The 23,030-nt window shown below is 41.5% G+C and overlaps 2 protein-coding genes across 2 annotated transcripts in view; both read right to left on the minus strand.

Moving 5' to 3' along the window:
* Window positions 1–1,760, minus strand: part of LOC118403452 — an 8,761-nt gene extending 7,001 nt beyond the window's left edge. The window contains exons 1-3 of the mRNA XM_035802168.1: window positions 1,723–1,760; window positions 1,291–1,415; window positions 698–802 (exon numbers count right to left, since the gene is read on the minus strand). Coding sequence (XP_035658061.1) covers window positions 698–802; window positions 1,291–1,399 — 214 coding nt within the window. The 5' untranslated portion in view covers window positions 1,400–1,415; window positions 1,723–1,760. The remainder of the gene's footprint in view (window positions 1–697; window positions 803–1,290; window positions 1,416–1,722) is intronic.
* Window positions 1,761–12,169: 10,409 nt separating this feature from the next.
* LOC118403368 lies at window positions 12,170–21,300 on the minus strand. Its single transcript, XM_035802069.1, has 10 exons — window positions 21,186–21,300; window positions 20,561–20,716; window positions 19,894–20,047; window positions 19,206–19,373; window positions 18,520–18,678; window positions 16,455–17,339; window positions 15,601–16,116; window positions 14,831–14,946; window positions 14,272–14,395; window positions 12,170–13,904 (listed from the first exon to the last, which is right to left on the minus strand). Exons 1-10 carry the CDS (start codon window positions 21,294–21,296, stop codon window positions 13,579–13,581), a joined length of 2,715 nt encoding a protein of 904 aa, XP_035657962.1. The 5' UTR covers window positions 21,297–21,300; the 3' UTR covers window positions 12,170–13,578.
* Between the last annotated feature and the right edge of the window lie 1,730 nt (window positions 21,301–23,030).

A 23,030-nucleotide genomic window follows, 5' to 3' on the forward strand; every position in this document is an offset into this window, starting at 1 on the left:
GCAAATACGTGCCAAAACGTGGGCAATCTTTTGGGATCCGTAAGTAGTAAGTACCGCCTCCGTACGAACTCGAAGGGAATCTGGCGGATTTTGGAGCGCGCAGACACGCCGTAGAACTTTACGTGCAGGCAAAACTTTGTGTGCCACCGGGCTGCGGATTCGCCCCCGTACGTGCCAGTACGGGCAACGTGACTGCCCTGTACAGCCTGAACGTTTTCAAAAATACGTAGCGGACGTAGCCTCCTAACAAAAGGTACGGAGAAATTGCACATACGGCGGGTTGTGCCCTTTCCTGTTTTCTGTCACCTGCATGCAGACGCTACAGGAAAAATGCTTGCCCTCAGCAAGGAGGTTACAAAGCAGACCTTCAATAAATCGACAAAAAAGTCTTTAAACTAGAAAACAAGTAATGTTTACCTTCACATGGTATAACTGTAGCCAAACAAACTACGCTGTTTATTCTTAGTAGTCTATACTTAAACACATTCATATACATGTATAGGATGTCCAGCCCCTCTTGTTCTGTCCTAATAAACTTGCTACATAATGTGATTAAACACCACAGGGTGCCTGCTTCATTACCAGTAACCATGGTGACCGCCGTCTGGTCTAGACTATTGACCGTATTTGTTTCGAGAAAAAACGGAGCATAAAGGTAAACATAAAGAAAAAGGGACATGACACTCAGGGTTCTTACCTTGCTGCGGGGTAAAGACGAATCTCTGTGACAAGGAGTCTTCCCGGGTGCGCGCAACCTGCTCCATCGCCCCGTCAATCTTAGCCTTCACCTCTAACATCAGACCTAGTGAATGTCGTAAAGAATAATGTTAGAATCTTCCTATAAAAATCTAAGCGAAATTTAAGTTCATGATGGAAATTCTTTTGCTAGGAGATAAACATAGCGGTGAACACTTTTTGAAGGCTTGAAAATTGTGTATAGGAGGTAAACAGTTATCATCGAGCTAGAGAGTTCCATAGTTTGGCAGTCTGAGGAAAGAACATTGCACGAAAAGGCAGATTTCCGCTTTGTAGACGATAATTCCCCTCACGACACGGGAGGTGTGCAACAGTGGGGACGCGTGGACTCTTCGCGTGTCCTATTGTGCACACATGTTTTCAACATTGCGCACGCGGGAACAGGCAGTCCGTGGAAACCCGTGCCCACGGTGAGGACACGTCAGGTTTTACCTTCGTGCACAAAGTTGGGAACTTGTTGAAATCTGCCTTTTCGAGCAGTAGAACATTGTGCATATAAAGAACTTCGTTAACCGCTAAGGACGACCTACTGACTTTTCAACTGGGCCGCTTCCTGCTTAGTTAATCCGTACACATTCGGGCTTGACCACATCACCGCAAAGTACAGGAGAACGAAGGCCTTGCTGTAGGTCCAGTTTCCCATGTTGACCGTTCTTGGGCTAAAAATAAGAAAGATAACGTTAACCACACAATCAAGGCAATTTACAGGCTATTACTACAAAGTTTACAGAATGTAGGTTCTATTCCTAACATTCCTGGCTAGACCTTGCGTAGCATAGGAAAGGAATGCAACTTTCTTCACTCCGCTCAGGTACCTGACTTCGGTTAGGGAGGTAAAATTTGATAGGCGGTGGAAGGAGAGGGATGGGACAGTATGGTCCACTGCCCTTTTGACCCTAAAAAGCATTTGGGAATCGAACTTTTAACGTTTACCTATCAATTCAAGGATGACTTTCCAGGACTTACCTTGAGGGCTTCTCTACACGGACGGTCGGAGTGCTGACGAACCCCTACTAACTACATCTGACGTCTTATCTTTGTGCAACATACAATCCTTCTGTCTCATACAATGTATGTAACAACGTTTAAAACGCCATTACTTATCTGTTGTAACTATATAACGTGAACAAAGGGGCGTTAATGTCGGCAAGGCTTTCAGCTTAAAGCAACAATGCACTCATTAGACGTTGATTCAATGGAAATTAGGTGCCTCTGAGGAGAGCCACATATTTCTGTTAATGAGGTTCAATGCCAAGCAACCATTTGTTAAGGCATCGTAAACACATCCTAAATTCAATTTGTGTGGACGTGTTGTATAATGGAAGGGTTTTTAAGCCTATAGTTCAAACGCCCTGAGTTGAAAGTCTGACGTTATACTGCTCTTGGTGAAGACTACATAATTTCCACCTTAACAAATTTATAAAGATTGTCGAACCCCTGCATGACTATCTTATGTCGGGTCTTCTTGCAACGTACAATGTATGTAGCAACGTTTAAAACGTCATTACAAATTCATAAGGACTGTTTATTGAGAGTGGGAGAACTAGTGCCACATGTGGAGACACCAGATACCATTCTTTTCTTTTTTGCAGTCAACCTTACGCTAAAAGCCCTTGTATTCACGTAATGCAGTTACAACAGATTAGTAATGTTTGCTATAGACTTTAGCCTTTACATAGACTTTAAACGTTGTTTCATCCGTTACACTATAAGACCAGACCTTCAGTTGGCCATACAGTTGGTCGGGTGCGAGAAGTCCTCGTAGACAAGGTAGGTCCTAAAACTTTAATAAGTCATCTTTAATTGGTTAGGTCAAAGTTCAAGGTCCCAAAGCCTTTTCGAGGTCATAAGGGCAGTGAACTATAGTACCATGAGCCCATCCCTCTCCTTCCACCGCCTTTACCTCCCCAACCGAAGTCAGGTACACATTTAAACCATTTTACAGATTGGGGAACGTTACTTTCCTACGGACGCTATGGACTGCCAGGAATGTTAGAGATAGAATCTATACGTTACATTATGTGAACTTGGTAGTAAAATCCAATACATAAATCTCACTGATTCATATGGTACAGGTAAAACCAAACCACTTCAAAAGATACAACACCTTCGGTAAGCTATCATCGTTAACAAAGCCGCCTAACTGTCAACGTTGTATTCCTTATTCTTAGCCCAAGAACGGCCAACATGGGAAACTGGACCTACAGCAAGGCCTTCGTTCTCCTGTACTTTGCGGTGATGTGGCCAAGCCCGAATGTGTACGGTATTACTAAGCAGGAAGCGGCGCAGTTGAAAAGTCAGTAGGTCTACCCTAACGGTTCTTATTTTGTGCTTGAAGGCATGACTATCTCTTATTCTCGTCAGCTTTGTTCTTGTCAGTAGGTCCACCTTAAGTTAGCATTTAACAAAGTTCTTTCTACACAATTATTTATACCTAGCCTACGTTCCGACAACTTTCTGTTACCACCAATATTAACCTAGTTGTAAATTCGGCACCAAGTATTCTCCAGTCTGGGGCCAGAGTTTTTGCTTCGTTCAGGTTAACCCCAAGTTGGTCGAGGGCCATTTGTAGCATATGTCTATAGAGCTACAATTGTAATAATCATTAGTCTTCGCCACTTTCTGTTTCCTTTGTCCTGTTAACAGTACAGTGCATCCCTGTTTCAGCGTGTCTTTCCACAGGCATTCTAAAGACATGTCCTGTGTTCATTCCACTTTCCTCTGTGATGGTGGTACTCTGTTTTTCCCCTTTCCTTTTATAAACTTCTTCATGCTGTTTGCAATAAACTTATTATGGTGTGTAAGACAATTCTAAGTTTAGTCTTTACAACATCTCCTTGCCAGGACGGATCTCAGTAGTAAAGGCTAAGATTGACCAGGCGATATTGCGGATTGCACGCATCCGGGAACACTCCTTGTCACAGAGACTTGCCTTCACCCTGCCGCAAGGTATGATTGGTTCTTCAGTGACATTTTACATTTCGTGTTTACAATCATGTGAGAGGAACATAGAATTGTTTTTGCTCGGTTTCCTGCTCTTCTTCCACAAACAAAGAAGGCTGTGCCAGGAAGGCTGTCACCTTGGTCACCGGTAAAGTAGCAGACTCCCTGTAGTGGAGACCTGCACGTCAAAATCTACCTTTAAAACCAAATGCAGGGCTTGGCTAGCCTGACCTCTGACCACCCAATGAAAATGACAACTTGATAGTATTTATTTTGTTATTATCATTATTGTTTTCTTTAGTTTCGTACCATTATTTTCATTCATCATTTGTATTGATATCATCATCACTAGCAGCATATATTGTTATGATTAGTATTATTGTTTACATCAGTTTCATTACCATTGTTATTTAATCATTTCATTTATTGCTGTCTATTTATGTTTGCCTATGTTTGTGATGAATATGTTTAATTTCTTTTTATGTAACACGCAGGGCTCCACTGAAAAGCAGTGCAAGAGCACTGAGCTTGGACCACCCTGGATAAAGATTACAGAAATAAAATAAATAAAATATAGTGTTTGATTATAATTTCTGTTGAGATTTTTCTATCCTGCACCCGTAACTATTGCATTATCGTATCATGTATTATGCAGCTTCTTGTTGTGCAAAATAGATAAATGAACATTCAAATAAATCTCAGTTTCAGCTACTACAGCCCTACCTGCAGCTGCGACTGACGCGGTAGGTTTGTGGCCCTTGAACGCACGGTACGGAGCATCAGACATAACAGGAAACGGAAACGACGGGACAGCAACGGGGACCCAGTTAGCCACAGGTCCGTATGGTGACGCAAACGGGGCCTTCCTGTTCTCTGGAACTGCAAATTCCTACATCGACATTCCCAACAATGGCAAGTTGGATGTGCGCTACTCCTTCACCATACTGGCACACGTCTATCCTACCGGAGAGGCTGGACCGATCTTCGACTACGTCGGGACCAACCCCAATATCTGGCACTGGGCACTGCACTTTTGGCAGTTGTTACCAGAGGAACTGCAGCTGCGGTACGTTTTAGTTAGTTTCTACCAGACCCCCGCCTGTCCGAATAGAGGACTTTGCCAAAGTTAGGAATAAAAGCCTTGTAGGAGTTAATTGGCCTAGGAGTATTGGACGGCCGGTACTCCTAGGCTATCTAAGTCCTATGGTGTGTTTTTTGCCTTATTTGGCCAATTTCTACTATTTTTCCAGCGACCTGTGGAGCCTAGTAGAGGTTACAATTAAGTGTCTACCGGTACGCGGTCCCGATTTCCCGATTTTGTTTGCCGAATTCTACGATCCCTGAACTCCCTTAAGGCCCCTTCACACGAGAAGTGGAATCAGCCGGAATGCCGTCAGTATGGCTATTCTTTGTATATTTCTGAGTATTCTAGAAATTCTCAATGCGTTCCAGATATTTCTGCCCATTCTTGGGGCCGTCCCGAATGTTTTTGACATGCTCAAAACTTTCGAGGTGCATTTGAAGTGGAGAAACATCGAACGTCATTGAAAGTGCATTCTAACTGATGTATGACCGAATTCTACGGCATTCCAACATTATTCGAAACATTCTTATCTCATTCGATGGAGAACCGAAACAGCAAGCCACTTAAAATCTTGCAAGAATGTGGCCGAAAGAAAATCTGGAATTGAGCGAAAATGTCTAAAATGCACTACAAATACCCAGGAATATACAAAGAATAGTTATTCTGACGGCATTTCGGCTCAGTCTTCTTATGTGAAGGGGATATTAGGTCCATTTGGAATTCCCACCCGAATGTGGCAAGAATTTCGCAAATTCTACATTCCGGATGGTTCTGCTTGATTCCTGCTAATTCTGTTTCAGCGTGAAGAGGCCCTATTGGGTAGGCCTGTTGAAGGCTGGGTACGTTTAGTGACCAGACGAATTACCGTTCTCTATCCACTCCCTGTTTATAATCATCTTCATCAAACATACTTATCCCCCATTGCTCTACACTGGTGAGACAGTTCCCAAAAATATTTGTGCAAGAACTCGAAAAAAACATTACAACAACAAACAAGAGTCTGAAAACTCAAACCTGCATGAATTTTTGTTTTTGTGATGGTGCGTACGGTGTGTTGTGGGGTTGATATGGTTTGACGTTTGGCAAGATTATTCTATCATTGTTCTTATATATCTACCCATGGTAAACGGTGAGATCCAAAATTACAGCTTTCTATTGACCTCACCATTTCCTTTTTATTTCCTATTGTTACACCTGCACATATCCCTAATGTATATATAATGGTTCATTCCATACAGAGGTGACAGGGATGGTCACAGTTACTCTTTCTACTAGTTGTGGATCCGTGTAGCTACGCGATTGGCTTCATATCCCGACTGTGTATATAGTTATTCACCCCGCACACAGTGGTATTCATGTATCAATTACTGGGACCACTCTATTCCTATCAAAAAGGGGTGTACATATTTTTTTTTAAACGGACCACAAAACTGCAGCAAACTTCTATATTCTGATATACGAAATTCTCTGTACACAAGGCTATCTTATACACAAGAGTTTATCTGGATGGACCTGAAGTGCAAATTCAAATACATCATGACATGTGACAATCCCTGCATGACAGATATAGGAAAATATATCAAAGAAGGTTTAGACATTAGAAATTCCTCCAATGATTGTAAAAGCCTCCAACAACTGTAAGAAATTTATCCCATACTACAACTTCTGTATTAGTTAGATAAGCGTTAAGTTATAGAACTGTAGTTATGTAGATGCCATACTTTGTACCCCGTACAATTGTTGTGCAATAAAACTATATATATATATATATATATAATGCGCGCTAAAGCACAATGGCTAATATCTATCCCCATAGTAAATGTGATTGCAATCCATCCAGAGGTTCTAAAGATATTTGTCCGGAATCACAAACTCCAAATCGTGATCCCTACCAAAAACAGTGCCTGCTTTTTTAAGCAGGTACAAACAACAACAAAATTCTGAAATTCAGGTTGATTTCTTTGAATTGCTTGTCGAGTGTAAAGATACATTTTTACTTAGATTCATATCGATTTCTTATCCTCATGGTTAAATTGAATGGTGTTATCCCTGTCTGTTGCAGACCGGTAGGCAGAGATGGATATTTTTCACCTTTCGTAATTGCAAGAGTGCTGCAACTGAACTCGTGGAACTACGTGGGCTGCACCTACGACAACGAAACAGGAATGGCATCCATCTGGGGCAACGGGGAACTGGCACGTGAACTACACATCGGAGTTGCCGAAGTTGCAAGTCTGCACCCTGTACGCGTGGGGGCGAAGAACGGAGATGATCGGTGCTTCGCGGGGTGTATCGCCTGCCTACAGCTGTACGACTACGCCATGACTCAAGAACAGATTGCCGCAGCGCGCGATGTGTGTAAAGGTGAGTTGAACCCTATTCTGTATTCAGACCGGGCTTTGTAGGTCAATCTGGGACGGGGGGGGGGGGGCGTAGTTATTTTGAAGGCCCGTCCCTTCGAACTCCTGTAAATCTTAAACAACTAAATTTCAGAAAATGATGTACACATAAAAGTTTACGAAATTTGACGCTGTTATGATATTATATGACGTAAATATGCATATCTAGAATACCAGTTGGGCTTTTGGATTTTAAAAAATACATTTTTTCAGCAAATAATCGCAAAAGACAATGGACATAGACTAAAAATGTTCATTTACACAATTTTTTATGAAAAATGCTAGGTAGGTACAAATGGTAAGGGACAATAATCTAGTTATTCTTGATCTGGTCATATGGTCCGCCATCTTGGATTTTGACCAATGACGTCATCAAATTAGCATAATTTATTCATCTTCATTTATGAAAGATATTCTACATAACACAAGATTTGTTTATGTAAGAAAATAACAGTAATGTAGCAAATAAGCGTGAAAAATACTAGCCTCCTTGGTTATCAAGCGAAAGTATTGAGCCATCGGTCACTACGAGGAAAAATACATCGTTTATTAAAGCGTAATTGGCGATTTTCGTCTCAAAAGCCTGGCAACAAATGGTTTCCATGGCAACACAAAAAAAGAAAATTTTCCAAAATTTAAGAACTTGTTCAACTAAATCTTAGCAAATCTCACCAAATATTTGGTGGCTCTAGCGTAAGTCGTTCTGGCTTTATGCGAGAGCAAGAGTGGAAAAATCCATTTGGCAATGACCGAACTGCTCCTTTCCTCACACAGGAAGCAAAAGCCGTGAGTACATCAGCCTGGGTTGCTGGAGGGACACACGTTCCCGCGCCATTCCTACACTCGAGGGGACAGATGCACGCCTAGATGGCAGCTCCGGTTCCCGTCAAAACCCCATAGAGAAGTGTTACCAGGTAGCACGTTCTCGCGGTTTCCCCGTGTTTGCTGTGCAGTATGGTGGGGAGTGTTTCGGGTCTGCTGACGGGCTCAACACCTTCAACTTGTACGGATCCTCCACAGCTTGTCTAGCGGACGGCGAAGGCGGGGCTTGGGCAAACGAGGTCTACAAGATTACAGGTCAGACTCTAGTAACTTGTGTACGAGTGGATCTGTAGTTTCCGTTATCAAAATAGTGTAACTGTGTGTCTATTTTACCATTTATGCTCACCTCAGGTTATTTTCTGCATGTTCAATTAGGTATTAATTATGAATTTCCCGCCATCTACCATTATGGAATTATAGCATTTTGTCATTGATTATGCAAAGTAGGTCTACTAATTCATTTGCATAATTTGTCATCTATATTAATGGTTCTTTTCTTTCTCAGTTACATATGTCACATGTTTGAATAGTCATATCATGGAACGGGATGGGTTTATAAAATTCTCTCATTGATCATGCACATCAAATTATGATTTTCATGCACATCAAATTATGATTTACATCTAACCATCTAATGATGTCAAGCATCACACGGGTTATTCTCTCTCAAAATATAAAATGATAAAACTAAACGGGCTCCTGCGGTTAAAAAACCGCTTGGGGGCCAAACCCCTACTACTTACTCTCTGCCCAAAGAGCTAGCTATCACTCAAAAAGTACGACCATAGCATGTACAACACATAAGCATAATCTTCTAAGTACCGAAATACCCCCTTCCTGACACAGGAAGCGAAAGCCGTGAGTACATCAGCCTGGGTTGCTGGAGGGACACATCTGCCCGCGCCATTCCGACACTCGAGGGGACAGATGCACGGCTAGACGGCAGCCCCCTTTCCCGTGAAAACCCCATAGAGAAGTGTTACCAGGTAGCACTCTATCGTGGTTTCCCAGTGTTTGCTGTGCAGTATGGTGGGGAGTGTTTCGGGTCTGCTGATGGGCTCAACACCTTCAACAGGTACGGACCTTCCACATCCTGTTGGGCGGGCGGCGAAGGCGGGACTTGGGCAAACGATGTCTACAAGATTACAGGTCAGACTCTAGTAAATGGCGTACAGATGGAAGTGACGTTTCCGTTATCACAATAATGTAACTGTATGTCTATTTCACCATTTATACTCACCCCAGGCTATTTGTTGCATGTTCAGTTACATTTTAAACTTCTTGATAAATCAGACTTTTTGCTTTGGCCATCTTTTTTTTCACGTTATTGGCTCGCGTTAGTTTCAGTACACACTGATCACAAATAAATTCAGATTGATTTGCAATCAGACTTAAGTTGGCCTATTGACCTAATTATAAAATCAAAACCGAAAGTCTTGCTGTAACATCAATGAAACACGCTAGCGGGTCCAAACTCCTATCGTTTCTTCAACTGTACGTCTAGTATGCCATGATTCAAGAACAGATTGTCGCAGCGTGCGATGCATGTAAAGGGGAGCCCAGTAGGAGTGGGTACCGGTACAGAAACTTCAGGTCCATGATAATTTCGAGCATACATTACTAAAAAATACTTACAACGGGGAGAAATACTTAAAAATTACAAACATTCGACACAGCGTACTAGCATGAAGTAGTCTCTGTAGATGTAGTATGATACCATTTTCTTACATCAAATGGTGCCTTATTGCTACGACCTGTACTTAGCTTGTTTGTCATTTATTATGCAAAATAGGTCTTCATTTGCATGATTTCCCATCTATAAATGTTATTCTCATTCTCAGTTACATATGCCACATGTTTGAATAGTCCTATCATGGAACAGTTTATAAAATTTCCTCATTGATTATGCAGAATAGATTCCGATTTGCATGATTACCACCTTATTATATCGAACATCACTTAAGCTTTCTACAGACCAAAAGTCATGACAATTCGTACGCGTGGACCCCTTCTTGAGTTATTCCCTTTTAAACTCAGAAACTAAACCTCGACCGCTTACTACTTGCCCCAAGAGCTCTCTACCACACAATATTACGACCATAGCATGTTAAGAACTCGAGATATCAAAACCGAAAATTATGCCGCAGTATTGTAACAAGCTGCCGATGGGCCCAAAATCTAAACATTTCAAGGTTAAGATACCTACCCACATACTAATTTATAATCAAAGTATAACCTATCCGATTAATAACCATTCCACTGAGATATGTTTGCGAAAAAGTCAAGCCAGACCCGCTCAGTAATTTCCCGCCAGAGCTGCTGCACAAATGAGTATGAAAATAGTCTGGTATTTCTTCTTTTACGACTTATCTATAATAACGTTTTTTGACTGCAGTGTGACCGGCTTGTGTTACCGTGCCTACAACAGAGAAAATAACTACGACGAGGCTTTGGCGACCTGCCAAGCTGACGGCGGCACTCTGGCTATGCCTCGCGACAACACAACCAACGACTTTCTTATCGAGTTGAAGAACGCTACGAACAGGAATGCCTATTTCTTTTTTGGACTTGACCGTAGGGATGGCTCGTGGAATTACGTAGATGGCGGAGAACTGTCGTACACCGACTGGGGTGAAGGGCAGCCGAATAATTATGGTGGATACAAGGAGGAATGTGGAACGTACTGGCCTGCAACACGAGGAAATAAATGGAACGATGGGCGCTGTTGGTCAAGGAATAGTTTTATCTGTGAAGTTGGTAAGTCAAGGTCATGATTTTAGTGTTTCTCCCGGCCTCGTAGTGAGGGCACTGACTAATAAAGTCATAAGCGAATGTAAAATCAGGTTATTTTCACTCGAGATTCGTCACGACCTTATATTTTTCCCAAGAGCACATTCATAAGAAAGTGTAGCTTGTATTAGAAGTGAAACTAGTTCTATAATAAAAATACACGTATGTGCTTTTTGACTGGCCTACACATGTTTACACATTGAAGGTCTTGTTACTTGATACCTATTATGTAGTAAGAAGTTTATTTGCAAGTTCATACCCGAGGGCTGATACATGCAAGTACATAGAAGATATACAAGTGACAATGGACAGTTATGAACAATATTCTACTCTAATACTATATAGTGTTGGCTATTTCTAAGCAGGTTGGGTTTGACTTCTGTTTTGGAAGCAGAGGGAGAGAAAAAGCCCCACATTTTCTAAGATTTGTGGGTTCTGCGATGTCAAGAGAAAATTGGCTTTCTGTTCGTCTTTGAATGTGGGGAAATTGGGATATGTCTTCTCTAAACAAAGTGACTCTTTTGGTTTGGTTGGATGAACACTTGTTTCGCCTTCCACTGTTTAGCTGTACAGTATTTACATTTTTTTTTCACACACTGGTAATCTCGTCTTCCACTGCTTCAGATGTACAATATTTAAAATTCTTTCACAAACTGGTAATCTCTTTTCACTATTGTGTAAAAAAGTAATTAGCACAAATGCTTAACACGTGGGGCAACTGGAGCCACATGCGGAGACAACCTATACTGTCCTTTTCTTCTTTGCAGTCGACCTTAACCTGAAGACGAAGTATGGCGCCATTTCAGTTAATTTAGTTACCAACCTGTGTTCCCATGTTATCTTTGTTCACAGCTAATTGATCTCTTTAAATTCAGGGTCGTCGTTTTGCCTTAGTCAGAAACTAATCTTATAATACGAACTGGAATTTTAATCATTTATACTAATCAGTCTCCAACAGATCCTTTTGAGGGATGTGAAAATAGTTGACCTCTGACCTGATAAACTTTTTACTATATTCTTTCTTCTGTTGTGAAGTTTGCTTTTCTACTAGGTTTTATACTGTTTGATCTACCGTCTGTCATACATGTGTATGTTTTAGTGTACATGTATCAATGCATTATTTCTACATGAATGTTCAACCTGTATGTTTCATATAACCCAAAAATCGGCAATAATGTGTGTTAACTCTGTATTGCTTGGATGTAATTTCAATAAACAATGTGAAAATATTAGAATGCAGAAACACAAAGGGCCAAACATGACATTCACCTTTTGTACTTCATAGGGTCACACTGACTTGACAAAATACTCTGGACCCCTAAACCTATTGCCTTAATCTAAATGATCACTAGAGTCGTAAAATTAAATGAACAAATTTGGATTTTCTGTGTATTTTATTGACTACAAAGTCATGGTTATTACAGCTATCCACCACAACACACGCCACCACATTTTCATGTAACGTGTAACTTTTAAGTGATACTGGGCAATATCTAACGCACAAAAAGTGTTAGTCACCACTTAGAAGTGGGGCGGTAACAAAACTGCTATGTAATGTAACTTTAAGATATCCGCTTAAAAGACAGTCAGAACTTTTCAACTTAGGTTCTTGACACCAAGATCAATGGATTGACTTGAAACTCAGAATTTATAAATTTTTGACCACAATTACAAATTCCTAGTATCCTCATCACAATTTCTTTTAAAAGAGACTGATTGGGATCTCATCCCAAAGACGCAATGATTATGCCAGCTAAAAACAATCTCTATCCTAACACATCTATTCATACACCTGATCTTAATTCTCTACCAACAAAGGTCTCATGTCAAATAATGTAGAGACATCTTGATGTCCCTTTTTGCATTTCAGGGAATGTATATCCCGTACACAAAACCTGCGTGTTCTCGTTTGTATTTACATGTACTTGTAGATAAGCTTTGAAACAGTCTTTTTTTTTATAATTGTGTGTCAAAAATTCTCTAAAAACAATCCCTGAAATGCAAATAGGGGCACCATTATCGTGTAAGCTCTGTAGCCCAATGCAAAGTACAGAAAAAAATAATATGAGATATATTTGTGCAACTTGCACTGCAAGGCCAAATTAGTGAAGTTTCATACTAAATATCTAACTTACACACAGAAGAGATCACAAGAGGTACATGTAACAGTACCACTATGCAAATGCCTAATATTTTATATCACCAACTCAGATAATATTCCAAATACATTACATTCTTTAAAAGGTAATAATATATAAAATCTTCAGACATGCAAATTCAATCTATTCCTTATATTTTATCAAAAATCTTTCACAAAGATTTTAAGTACTAATCTTATATTTCAATTGAATGTACACAAAAATCACAAGTGAAACTGAAAAAAAGGCCATCTCATATATAGCAATGAAGACAATGTTTCCTGTGTATTTCATACTGCTCATTAAGTAGTTCCTATTCCTTATCTATAGAATATATATATGTATAGAATAGTAAAGTGCTGTTTCTGTAGCAGGGTAATTTTACAAGGAGTGGTTCCTAACCATTCTAGTTTAACGTGCTGGAAGCACCTCAGCAAACATGGAACTTCATTTTACGTCTCTTTTGAAAGACGGATGATTTTTTTCAAATCAGGCAGAAACAATCATTTTCTAGTAACTACAACTACATTTTCTTTCTTAATTCATAACTGAGAAAACAAGGAAAAGTCAAAATGCCATTTTAGCCAGTGAGGAAAGCTAAAGCCTGATTAATTGACTAATGTCAACATGTCAGGTACAAGAAATCTCAATCAAAACAGGGAAACATCCTCTCCCCCTCCCCCTGGTACTCCAGGATGCACTGCTCATTGATACACCACTTCCAGCTCTCCCCAGCCACCGCCACGACCTCCACAGACAGCTCCTGACCTACGACCCATGACCCCTGCTCTCCCACGGTGGCGTCGGCACTGATGAATGTTCCATCAGTGTGAACGATGGTGAAGCGGTCAAACCCGTCGTGTGACTGGATGCTGTTAGCCACTCCCTCGCACAGCTCTACGATAGTCTTGGCAGGCTTCACGCGGCATTGGCAGAGGGTGTTGCCGCGATCGAGAAACCTCACCAGCACTCCTGTAGAACACAACAGAGACATCTAAGTCTCACCTTAACAATTCATCACCATCTAGTTGAGTTAATCACCCCAACCAAGTTCACTTTAACTCTCAAATACAGTCAAAACTGGCCTAGACAACCACTTGGGACCAATAAAATCTGGTCTAAGTGGGCAGGTGATCACATACACTACAGTATAGATTATTCATGCTTGTGTCTATGTCCAACCTGAACTACATTGTACATGTACTAGTGATCACCTCAAAATGCCACCTGGTCATTGTGATCCGTTCTGGGTGGTCATATTAATTTCTCCATCAAGAAAATAAAAAGCATTAATCACTTAGAAGAAAATAAAAATCGTGCAATCACAAAGTGCTATTACCTGAAGAGCCACTGGACTCCGCAGAGCTACTGGAGATAGTCCTGGAGATGATGTTCTGGGGGTCAGAGGGCGATGGGGTTCCTGACTCCACCCCGGACGAGGTACCGTACTCCAACACTCGATCCTTCAGAACATGAAAAGAAATATCATAATTTAAGATGAGTATTATCTTCATTTTGGAGGGCAGGTTTGTATCTATGTATGTTTTTGTTCGAACAACATAACTCAAGAATGCCTGCATGGCTTGTCTTCATATTTGGTATGCGGGTAAGTCTTGATGGGACCTCAAAATAAATACATTTACGCTTGATACATTACTGCTGCAGAACTTCCAGTTTTGATACAGTTATTATAAACACGCTATGGCCGTGATCTTTGAGTTAGCATACATGCTATCTCTATCTGTGAATAAAGAATGATTTTACTACTAGGGACAGAAAGTAAGTGTTATAGGTTTGGGTCTCCTAGTGGCCTTTTTAAAAAACACGGGATCCTTTTTTCATGCAGGGAAAAAGTTTCTGAAAATTACTGCAACATTTATACAGAACAATAAGGATACCTCTGGTTGGTCCTTGCCCCCGAGGTAAGAGGATGCTGACAGCTGACTCGCCCTCTCCATCAGCTCCTCCTGCTCATCCAGATCATCCACCTCCTGCAACCGGGCCATCAGGAACTCTAAACACAAGGAAAACAAGCTGTTACTGTAAATGCATTTAATTTTGCGGGGATTTAATTTCGCGGTAGCGGGTAAAAGGACTTTTTGCGGTGGTTTTAAGTTCACCATACACTGTAGTCTCTTACTGCCATGGAAAAATGTTCACGGTGGTTTTAAGTTCGCGGGGAAGCGACCACCGCCAAAACCGCGAACATTAAACCACCGCGAAAGTTTCTGCATTTACGGTATTTTATCAGATCTGTTTAAACTTAAGGCCATGTTGACTTGATTAGATGGATTACATCCTCTGCGAATCCCAAAACTTATGCGAGCGTGCGAATAAAAAAAGATTTGACCGAAAAAAAAAGTTGGCCTTCATTACGAAATCTAAGCAGTCTGAACAGCAGGTTGAACAAAATGACAAACAAGACATCAGCTAGAAATACAAAATCCTGGAAACTCCAAAATGATTATCCAATTGCTAAATATTACATCATTAAACACATCATTATGGATTTTTTTCTTTTCTCTGGAAAAAAAAAAGATGCACATCTTTATTTGTAGTGATATCAAATTGTGGTACAAATGAATCGTTGGATAACACTGAACTCAAGTGATCAAAATCACATCAACACTTTGTGATATAATATAAAGCCATCCAAAGATAAACTCACCATTTAAGAGCTGTTCCTCCACTTCCTCTACACTCTGGCTTGACGTACGGGACGCTTCACGTGCCAACGTCCGGCTGGCAATTCCACCAGAACTCTTCCTCTCTAGGGTGGGGAGGGGGGCATCTGCTGGACTCTCGAGGTCAAACAATGACCCCTTCTTCGGACTACCCTGGGTCGTGAGCGACCCTTCCGTACTGGGCGAGCTGGCAGCCACTAGGGGTGACTCTGGAGGGGTTTGTGGACAGGGGTTGTTCATTTCTGCTGTTGGGTGGGTGGTGTTGAGGGCGGCAGTTACTTCTTCCTTCTCGTCTGGGGTGTGGAGGGGGTGGGAGAAGGCACAGGCCAGACGGACGCGGGATCGATTCCCGAAGGCCTGCAGGGAAGCAGGTTGGGTGGGAGGGGGGTTTGGAGTGTTGGCAAACAGCACATTGTGCATCATGGCAGGTAGGGACTGCAGACCAGCTGCAGGTTGCAAGGCCACAGCTTCAATCGTGGCGGTCACAGCCATGCCATCTGCTGTAACGTGAAGAAAACAATAGGACGTCAGATTCTTACATTCATTTTCAAATGTCAGTAAACTTAGCTTATTCTGCCATCAAAATTCGTCCCTTAAAATGCAGGAAATAGGGCTTTAGGAGGTAAAGGTTTTAAAATTTTTCTGGGGGGGAGCACAACCTCATACCACGCTAGGATTGTCATGGCTTCCTCACTAATATTTTCCCCCCAATAACACACACGAATTTACTGCCACTATCTAGCTCTGAATTAAGATTAAAATGTAAAGTGTAATAGCAGGACAAAGTCTGTTTCTGTGAATCACACTTTAACAGGACTGAAATGAATGAAAAACTTACCTGTGAGTCCTTGCACACCTTGCAGCACTTGCGGCATCTTGTGTTTGTCAGTCTCTGCCAGGTAGATGTCTTCCATGGATTCCTCTCCACTGTGGAACAGGCTGCCCCCAGCACCTAAGCCAGGTAGGGAAGGTGGGGTGATGTTCTGACGCACCTGGAGAACTGATGCACTGCCGAGTTTGGTTTCTGCATGTGCAAGGGAGGCTGCTTGTGGAACTGGTAGAGTGGTGACCATCTCTTCAGGTGTGTAGCTGACTCTGCTTTCTGGAGGAGAGGGACTAGTGACCATCTCTGTAAGCGCGCGCTGTTGTTGTAGCTCACGTTCTTGCCCAGGGTTCTTGGTTGGGGTCAGAAGTTTTGAAGCAGGGACTGTTGTCATATGCTGCTCTTTGCTTTCTTGTGCCTGTAAGGGACAGGTCACAATCTCTGAAAGAGCACACTGTGGTTGTAGCTGACTTTCTAGCTGACTCTCTTGCCCAGGGATGTTGGTTGGAAGTACATCAAGAGTTGCGTTATCCAGTTCTTTGTTGCTGGCCTTCTCTACTATGGTATCTGCTGGGAGATCTTGAATCATCAGAGGCTGGGGTGAGATGGTTGCTGACTTGTCCAGCATCAGGAGCTGGTTTGAAGGGTCTTCTATCTTGTGTGACGTCAGGCTGTGCCCTGTGTCAGGACATTGCTGTTGCGCTGTGACATCTAGTCTTCCCTCTGGTGTGAGACGTCGCTGTTCGGTCAAATGGGTATCTGCAGAGCTTGTACTAGGGGCTTCGCCACTGGTACAGTCTTCCATGGAGCTCACTGGAGGAAAAGCTTCCACTGTGACATCCTGGGTGTTTTGAGGTTCTTGGGTTACATCTGGGTGGGTCACGCTTCCCTCGTCATCAACTGAAAAGCAAGAAAGCAACTCATAAGCCAATGTTTCTTTACTTGTAAGCCACCATCACTCCAAACCAGACCTGTCTCCAGCTTTTACCTTCTTTCTGTCCTACTCCTTCTGTGGGAGCCCATGTTGTTAATTTTTGTAGTTAAATCTGTCATTTTAAGCTTAATAAAACATATTTCATCATCAATTCATGCCTTGAAGTTCGGATTTATTGAATTTTTTCGTTGCAACACACAAATTTCTGTCCAGGGACAGAGGGAGGGAAGGGTCCAGGAGACAGCTCTGCTCCAAACAAGCCTTAAGTTCCAACCCAGACGGTTTACACCTTGAAAATGCTCTTGCTGTATCCTCCACCAGTGTGTGGAAGTTCACCCCTATAGTTGAGTGGGCTAGTCCAGTATATTACAGCTGTGAACATGGGAGAGGATTAGTCTATTTGCAGCATAGGTTGGTTGCCTCTCCATGCTACAGAACCCACCAGCGTAAGTGATGATAAAAACAGAAACCTGAGGAAAGTTGCAATTGTGCATGTGAGTCAGAAATCCAGGCCTGCCATGTTGCCAAACATCACCACCGTTCTACGAATGAAAAAGATTGTCTTAGATCAAAAGAGAGAGCTTCAAATTGAGCCCACACTACTAAACTAGAAGTTGCACAGAACAAACACCCAAGGAAAGATCTCTCGATAATATGACATAAGCGAAAAGACTTACAAAGTGTTATGGTTGTAAAAGAATGAAACCAAAACATTGTACATTGTACAAGAACGAAAAAGCTGCAGGCAAAAAAGACATGATAAATCTGTAAGGCTAGTTGACCTCTATCCGCAGGGTAACCTATATCCGTTGTGTCTAAAAACAGGATATTTAGGGGTATCAACTTGACAGTTTGAAATTGCAGTATTTTCCAAATATATTGCAGTTTGACACTATCTGTCGATTTGATATCCTTTGATACCTTGTTGTTAAAACAACGGATATAGGTTACCTCATGGATAAAGGCGAACTGGTGTCAATAAAAAGAGTGCTTCCTAATCCTACTCTGACCTCTGAGGAAAGTAAAACCTCACACCAATTATAGTAACAAAAACTTACCAAGGTTTACCTTAGATATTCAAGACGTGAGAAAAGTCTTAGGACTCTCAATACACAAAATCAAGGAGCTTTCAACAAATTCACTCACTTCCATAGGGCTGTTCCCTCCTGTGTGCACCCTCCCCATGGCTGTTCCCTCCACCCCTGTTCAGCAGCATGTACCCCTGGCCACCCTGCTCCTCGGGTGTTACGATCACGTCCGTCGCGCTGTCCCAACGCTCCTGGAGATCCTCAGGTTGGGAGGGTCCTGTTTGGATGAGATTAGATTGGATTAGGCCTAGGAAAATTTGTGATGTTTCCTGTTTCAGTCATGAAAAAAATTAGGGTCGGCAGGTAAGGATTATCTTTTTTTTTTTCCATCATTTTCTTTTAAGGCTTTGGCCAAAATTCTAGTAAAACTGAGACAATTAAATATTTTATGCCAAACTTAAATTTTGTGCCTAATGGGCACAAATCTGTGGAATCTGATGCATTGTCCTTCATTAGATAGGATGTAGTTTTTACGTACAGATTTTGGCCCACCCCCCAAAAAAAGCTAGGGTTGCAGGTTTTTCTAAGGTTGGTTGGGAAATATTAACACAACATATGATAGTCACTCAACTGTTTTCATTTGCTTAGGGACTCTACCGTTAGCGAGAAATTGCTCATGATGTCAGTCATACAAGCAGATTACCCTGCACATTAAGGTGAACTATCATCATAGTTGAACATGTCTGTTGAACACTATTAGAACTTTTATGACATCAGCATTGAACTGTTGAGGTGGTTTCTCACCCTGTTGATCCTGGTCCAGATCATCCATGATCCTCCTCAGCTCGGAGGTGGTTGGTCCATACCCGCCCCCCGATGCCTGGGGAGCCAGCTGGGGGGAGTAGGGGGGCGTGAGGTCCTGGGGGGACGTCTCTGTCGGGCTGGGAGGACCCGACCCTACTGCACTGTACACTGTGATAGAAGGAAAATTAAAGTCAAACATTATCAATCAAAAATACCTACAAAAGAGAACAGTTATTCATAATTTCAATCATCACCAATCCATGGCTAGATTACATGTAAGCAGTGATCATCCCCTACAAATTGAAGTTGCAAGATACCACCAGGCTCCTCCGAATAAAAGACCCTGTATACTTTGTAACTCCAACCGTATAGAAAATGATGTCCATTAATTTTGATATTAGTGTTCTTTATGCAATGATATACATGTACACAATTCTTTAACCAGTGCTCTCAATGTAGACGTAAACAGCTAACCAAAGACTAACTATTTGTTTGTATAATGACAGGCAGACGACATTGTACCAAAAAAACTCTGGGAGTTTTATGAACACCAGTTTTAAGAAGAGGGATGAGGCAATTTCAAAATGCCACTTCAATACCAATGGACTAGTCTGTATGCACAATGGTCTATAGAAACAGAGATGGCCACCACCCATATACATGACGGAAGGACATCAACTTCACCAACCTTCAGTAAGTGCATCATCAGCCATGGTGAGCATGGCGGCAGCAGAGGGGCGTGTGGTGGGGTTGGGGTCCAGACCACAGCGCAGCAAACTCTGGAAACTCTCGTGGATCAACGAGGGAATCTCTGTCTTGATCTCTTCAGCCTTGCTAACAATCTGTAACATAAGACAAATCAATTCAGAACTGCAAATACTACATGTAGGGTGTATCTATTGTTTTTAATAACTATGATGATATTTTTCATTTGTAATGTTTGTGACTTATAAACAATGCATGCAAGGTCATTATATATGACCATTAACTTAACCTGAACATGTTTATTCTCTCTGTATAATTACAAAGTACCAAGTTGAACCTGTTGATGAATTCTTTCTGTGCAAAGTACTAGTAACCACATTTGGATCTTTCCACACCACCAACATGACCCAAGCAGAAGATGAAGACTATCATGATTAATAAGTTGATAAAGGTTAGACATACAGGTAACAAGATACACCAAAAAGCAGTCAATAATGCAACCAGTTCTTGAGTAACTGCTTTTGACACAACATGACAATTTGCAGTTCAACTTTCACATCTTTTACAGATCCAGAAGAACTAGTCCAACACAGACGAATTTTCAAATTATGATAAATGTGTGTGGGATGATCTTAAAACGTAACACTTACGATGAGCAGGAGCGTGGCTGCGTGGCTGTAGCGCCGTATCCATGGGTGACACCCGTTCAGCATGTGGAGTCCCACGCAGCAGCCGCTCCACACGTCCACCTTACAGTTGTGAGGCTTACACTCCGCCACTTCTGTAGGCATGTGAGTTTGGGTGCCCTGAAAAAAAAACTAAATACTTAAAACCTTCTCCCTGGTGCCTAACCCTGAAATGATCCAAATTTGGTACAAAAAGGCTACAGTGCACATACTTCCGTGGGGGGAAGGAAAACAAGCTCTAGAAACAGTGTACAATTTTCGTCCTGGTTACAATACTATGAAACAAGCTTCTTAATCAAAGTATCAGCATTTACAATGTCTACATGTATGTACCAAAAAACAAAACTTAAAATACAAAATCTGTTTCCTAGGTACTGTACTTAATACTCTACAAAATCACAGAATTGTATGTACTTGTAATCTGTGACAAGATACATATTGTATACGCACAATCAAAGAGCTGGCTTTACTTACAGAGTTTAAAAAAGATATCTTGTAAACAAGTGAGGCAAAATGTTACAATGACTGAACAAGGGAAAGAATTATCATAGCCATATCAGTGATCAGACATGGCCTATGCAGCACCCACCTCAGGAAAGGCGTTCCGTTGTGGTTCCACCCAGTCCGCCCCATCAGGAATGGTGTGCGCCATCCCGAAGTCGATCAGTTTGAGGTGTGCCCCATCAGAAGACACCATCATGTTGGCAGCTGTAGGGAACATAAGAGTGGTACTTGTAGTAACACACATTTGATGTAAAAAGTTCCATGCTCCTTTGTTAAATGTGTCCTCAACTCAGACAATAGCAATATAAATATATCTAATAGTATATAAGATGTGCCCCATCAGAAGACACCATCATGTTGGCAGCTGTAGGGAACATAAGAGTGGTACTTGTAGTAACACACATTTGATGTAAAAAGTTCCATGCTCCTTTGTTAAATGTGTCCTCAACTCAGACAATAGCAATATAAATATATCTAATAGTATATAAGATGTGCCCCATCAGAAGACACCATCATGTTGGCAGCTGTTAAGGAACATAATAATCATACTTGTATTAACACATTTAAAGCAAAAAGTTCCACACTCCTTTGTCAAATACATCCTTGACAATACATCTTAGACAATAGGAATATAAAACGGATAATCCACTCAGAGGCCTTCTTACACTGTCACTTGTGGCAGCAAAACATTAGATTGGTTTACAAATAGCTTGTTGTAATTTAGCCACAACCTATGTGTATATTCTACTTTATATGTACCTATAGCCACATTTATATGTTGTTTTATGATGCGATGATATCGGCAATACCTAAGATAGATAAATCAATGCAGACATCAACTTTATGATGTTTTCATCTATATTTCATTCAAAACCAGTAAATTTAAATTTCCCATTAAGACAGAAGAAATATCAAAAATCTAACTGATGTATGCCCTCTCTCTCTATGTATTTGAGAGCTACTGCCCTCTGTGTGTACCTATTTTGAAAGGTACGATCTTACTCTAATTCAAAAGGTGAACATTACACTCATAGACTTTAACCCCTCTACACCTATTGGACATAGTCCCACACTCCAATACTTAACAGGTCATCAGTGTTACTGTAAATGCATTTAAGTTTGCGGAGATTTTCGCGGTGGTTTTAATTTCTCGGTAGCACCAGGCCCTGTAGTATCTTACTGTTATGGAAAATGTTCGCGGTGGTTTTAAGTTCATGGTGAAGGGACCGCCTCGAAAACCACGAACATTAAACCACCGCAAAAGTTTCTGCATTTACAGTACCTTTGACGTCAGAGTGGACGATCCTTTGCTCCTCCAGGTACACCAGCCCCTCGAACACCTGGCACAGGTAGAACAGAGCCATGTACTGGTGAAGGGTTCGGTACTGGTCGATGATCTTCTCCAAGGTGTAGCCTGGATGGTAACATGACAATGCCTTAGAATTATCCAACATTCGATTTCAGGCTTCCATATTATTTTTATTCGCATTTGTCTAATACCATTATGTATACATAGTCTTATGTAAATTTGTCTTGTACCGTTGTAAGTTATGTTATTTGTAGACCTATGCAATCAGCTGTGCTGCCTATCGGTCTGTGTAATGTACCGTCGCATTTTGAATAAATAAATAAATCCAACAGCTATGAAGTTAAAGTCCTTCTGCACCAAATAGTGCATAGGGCTGAGCCCATCTCCGTTTCAGTAGCCCTGGGCCACACAACACCAGGAGGCTAGTCCACAAGCGTTGGGTGTTAACCTTCCATACTTGTTCACGAATGCTGAGTGCTAAGCAGAGAAAGCAGTCTTTGGTATGAATTTGCCAGGGCTCAAACTCATGACCTACCAAATGCAAGGTGGACACTCTACCAACTTGGCTAGGTTGGTAGAGAGCTGGCATGATTGTAAATCTCGGCACAATTCAATGTTTAC

The sequence above is a fragment of the Branchiostoma floridae genome, chromosome 16 (assembly GCF_000003815.2).
Source record: "Branchiostoma floridae strain S238N-H82 chromosome 16, Bfl_VNyyK, whole genome shotgun sequence".
In the NCBI taxonomy this organism is placed as follows: domain Eukaryota; kingdom Metazoa; phylum Chordata; class Leptocardii; order Amphioxiformes; family Branchiostomatidae; genus Branchiostoma; species Branchiostoma floridae.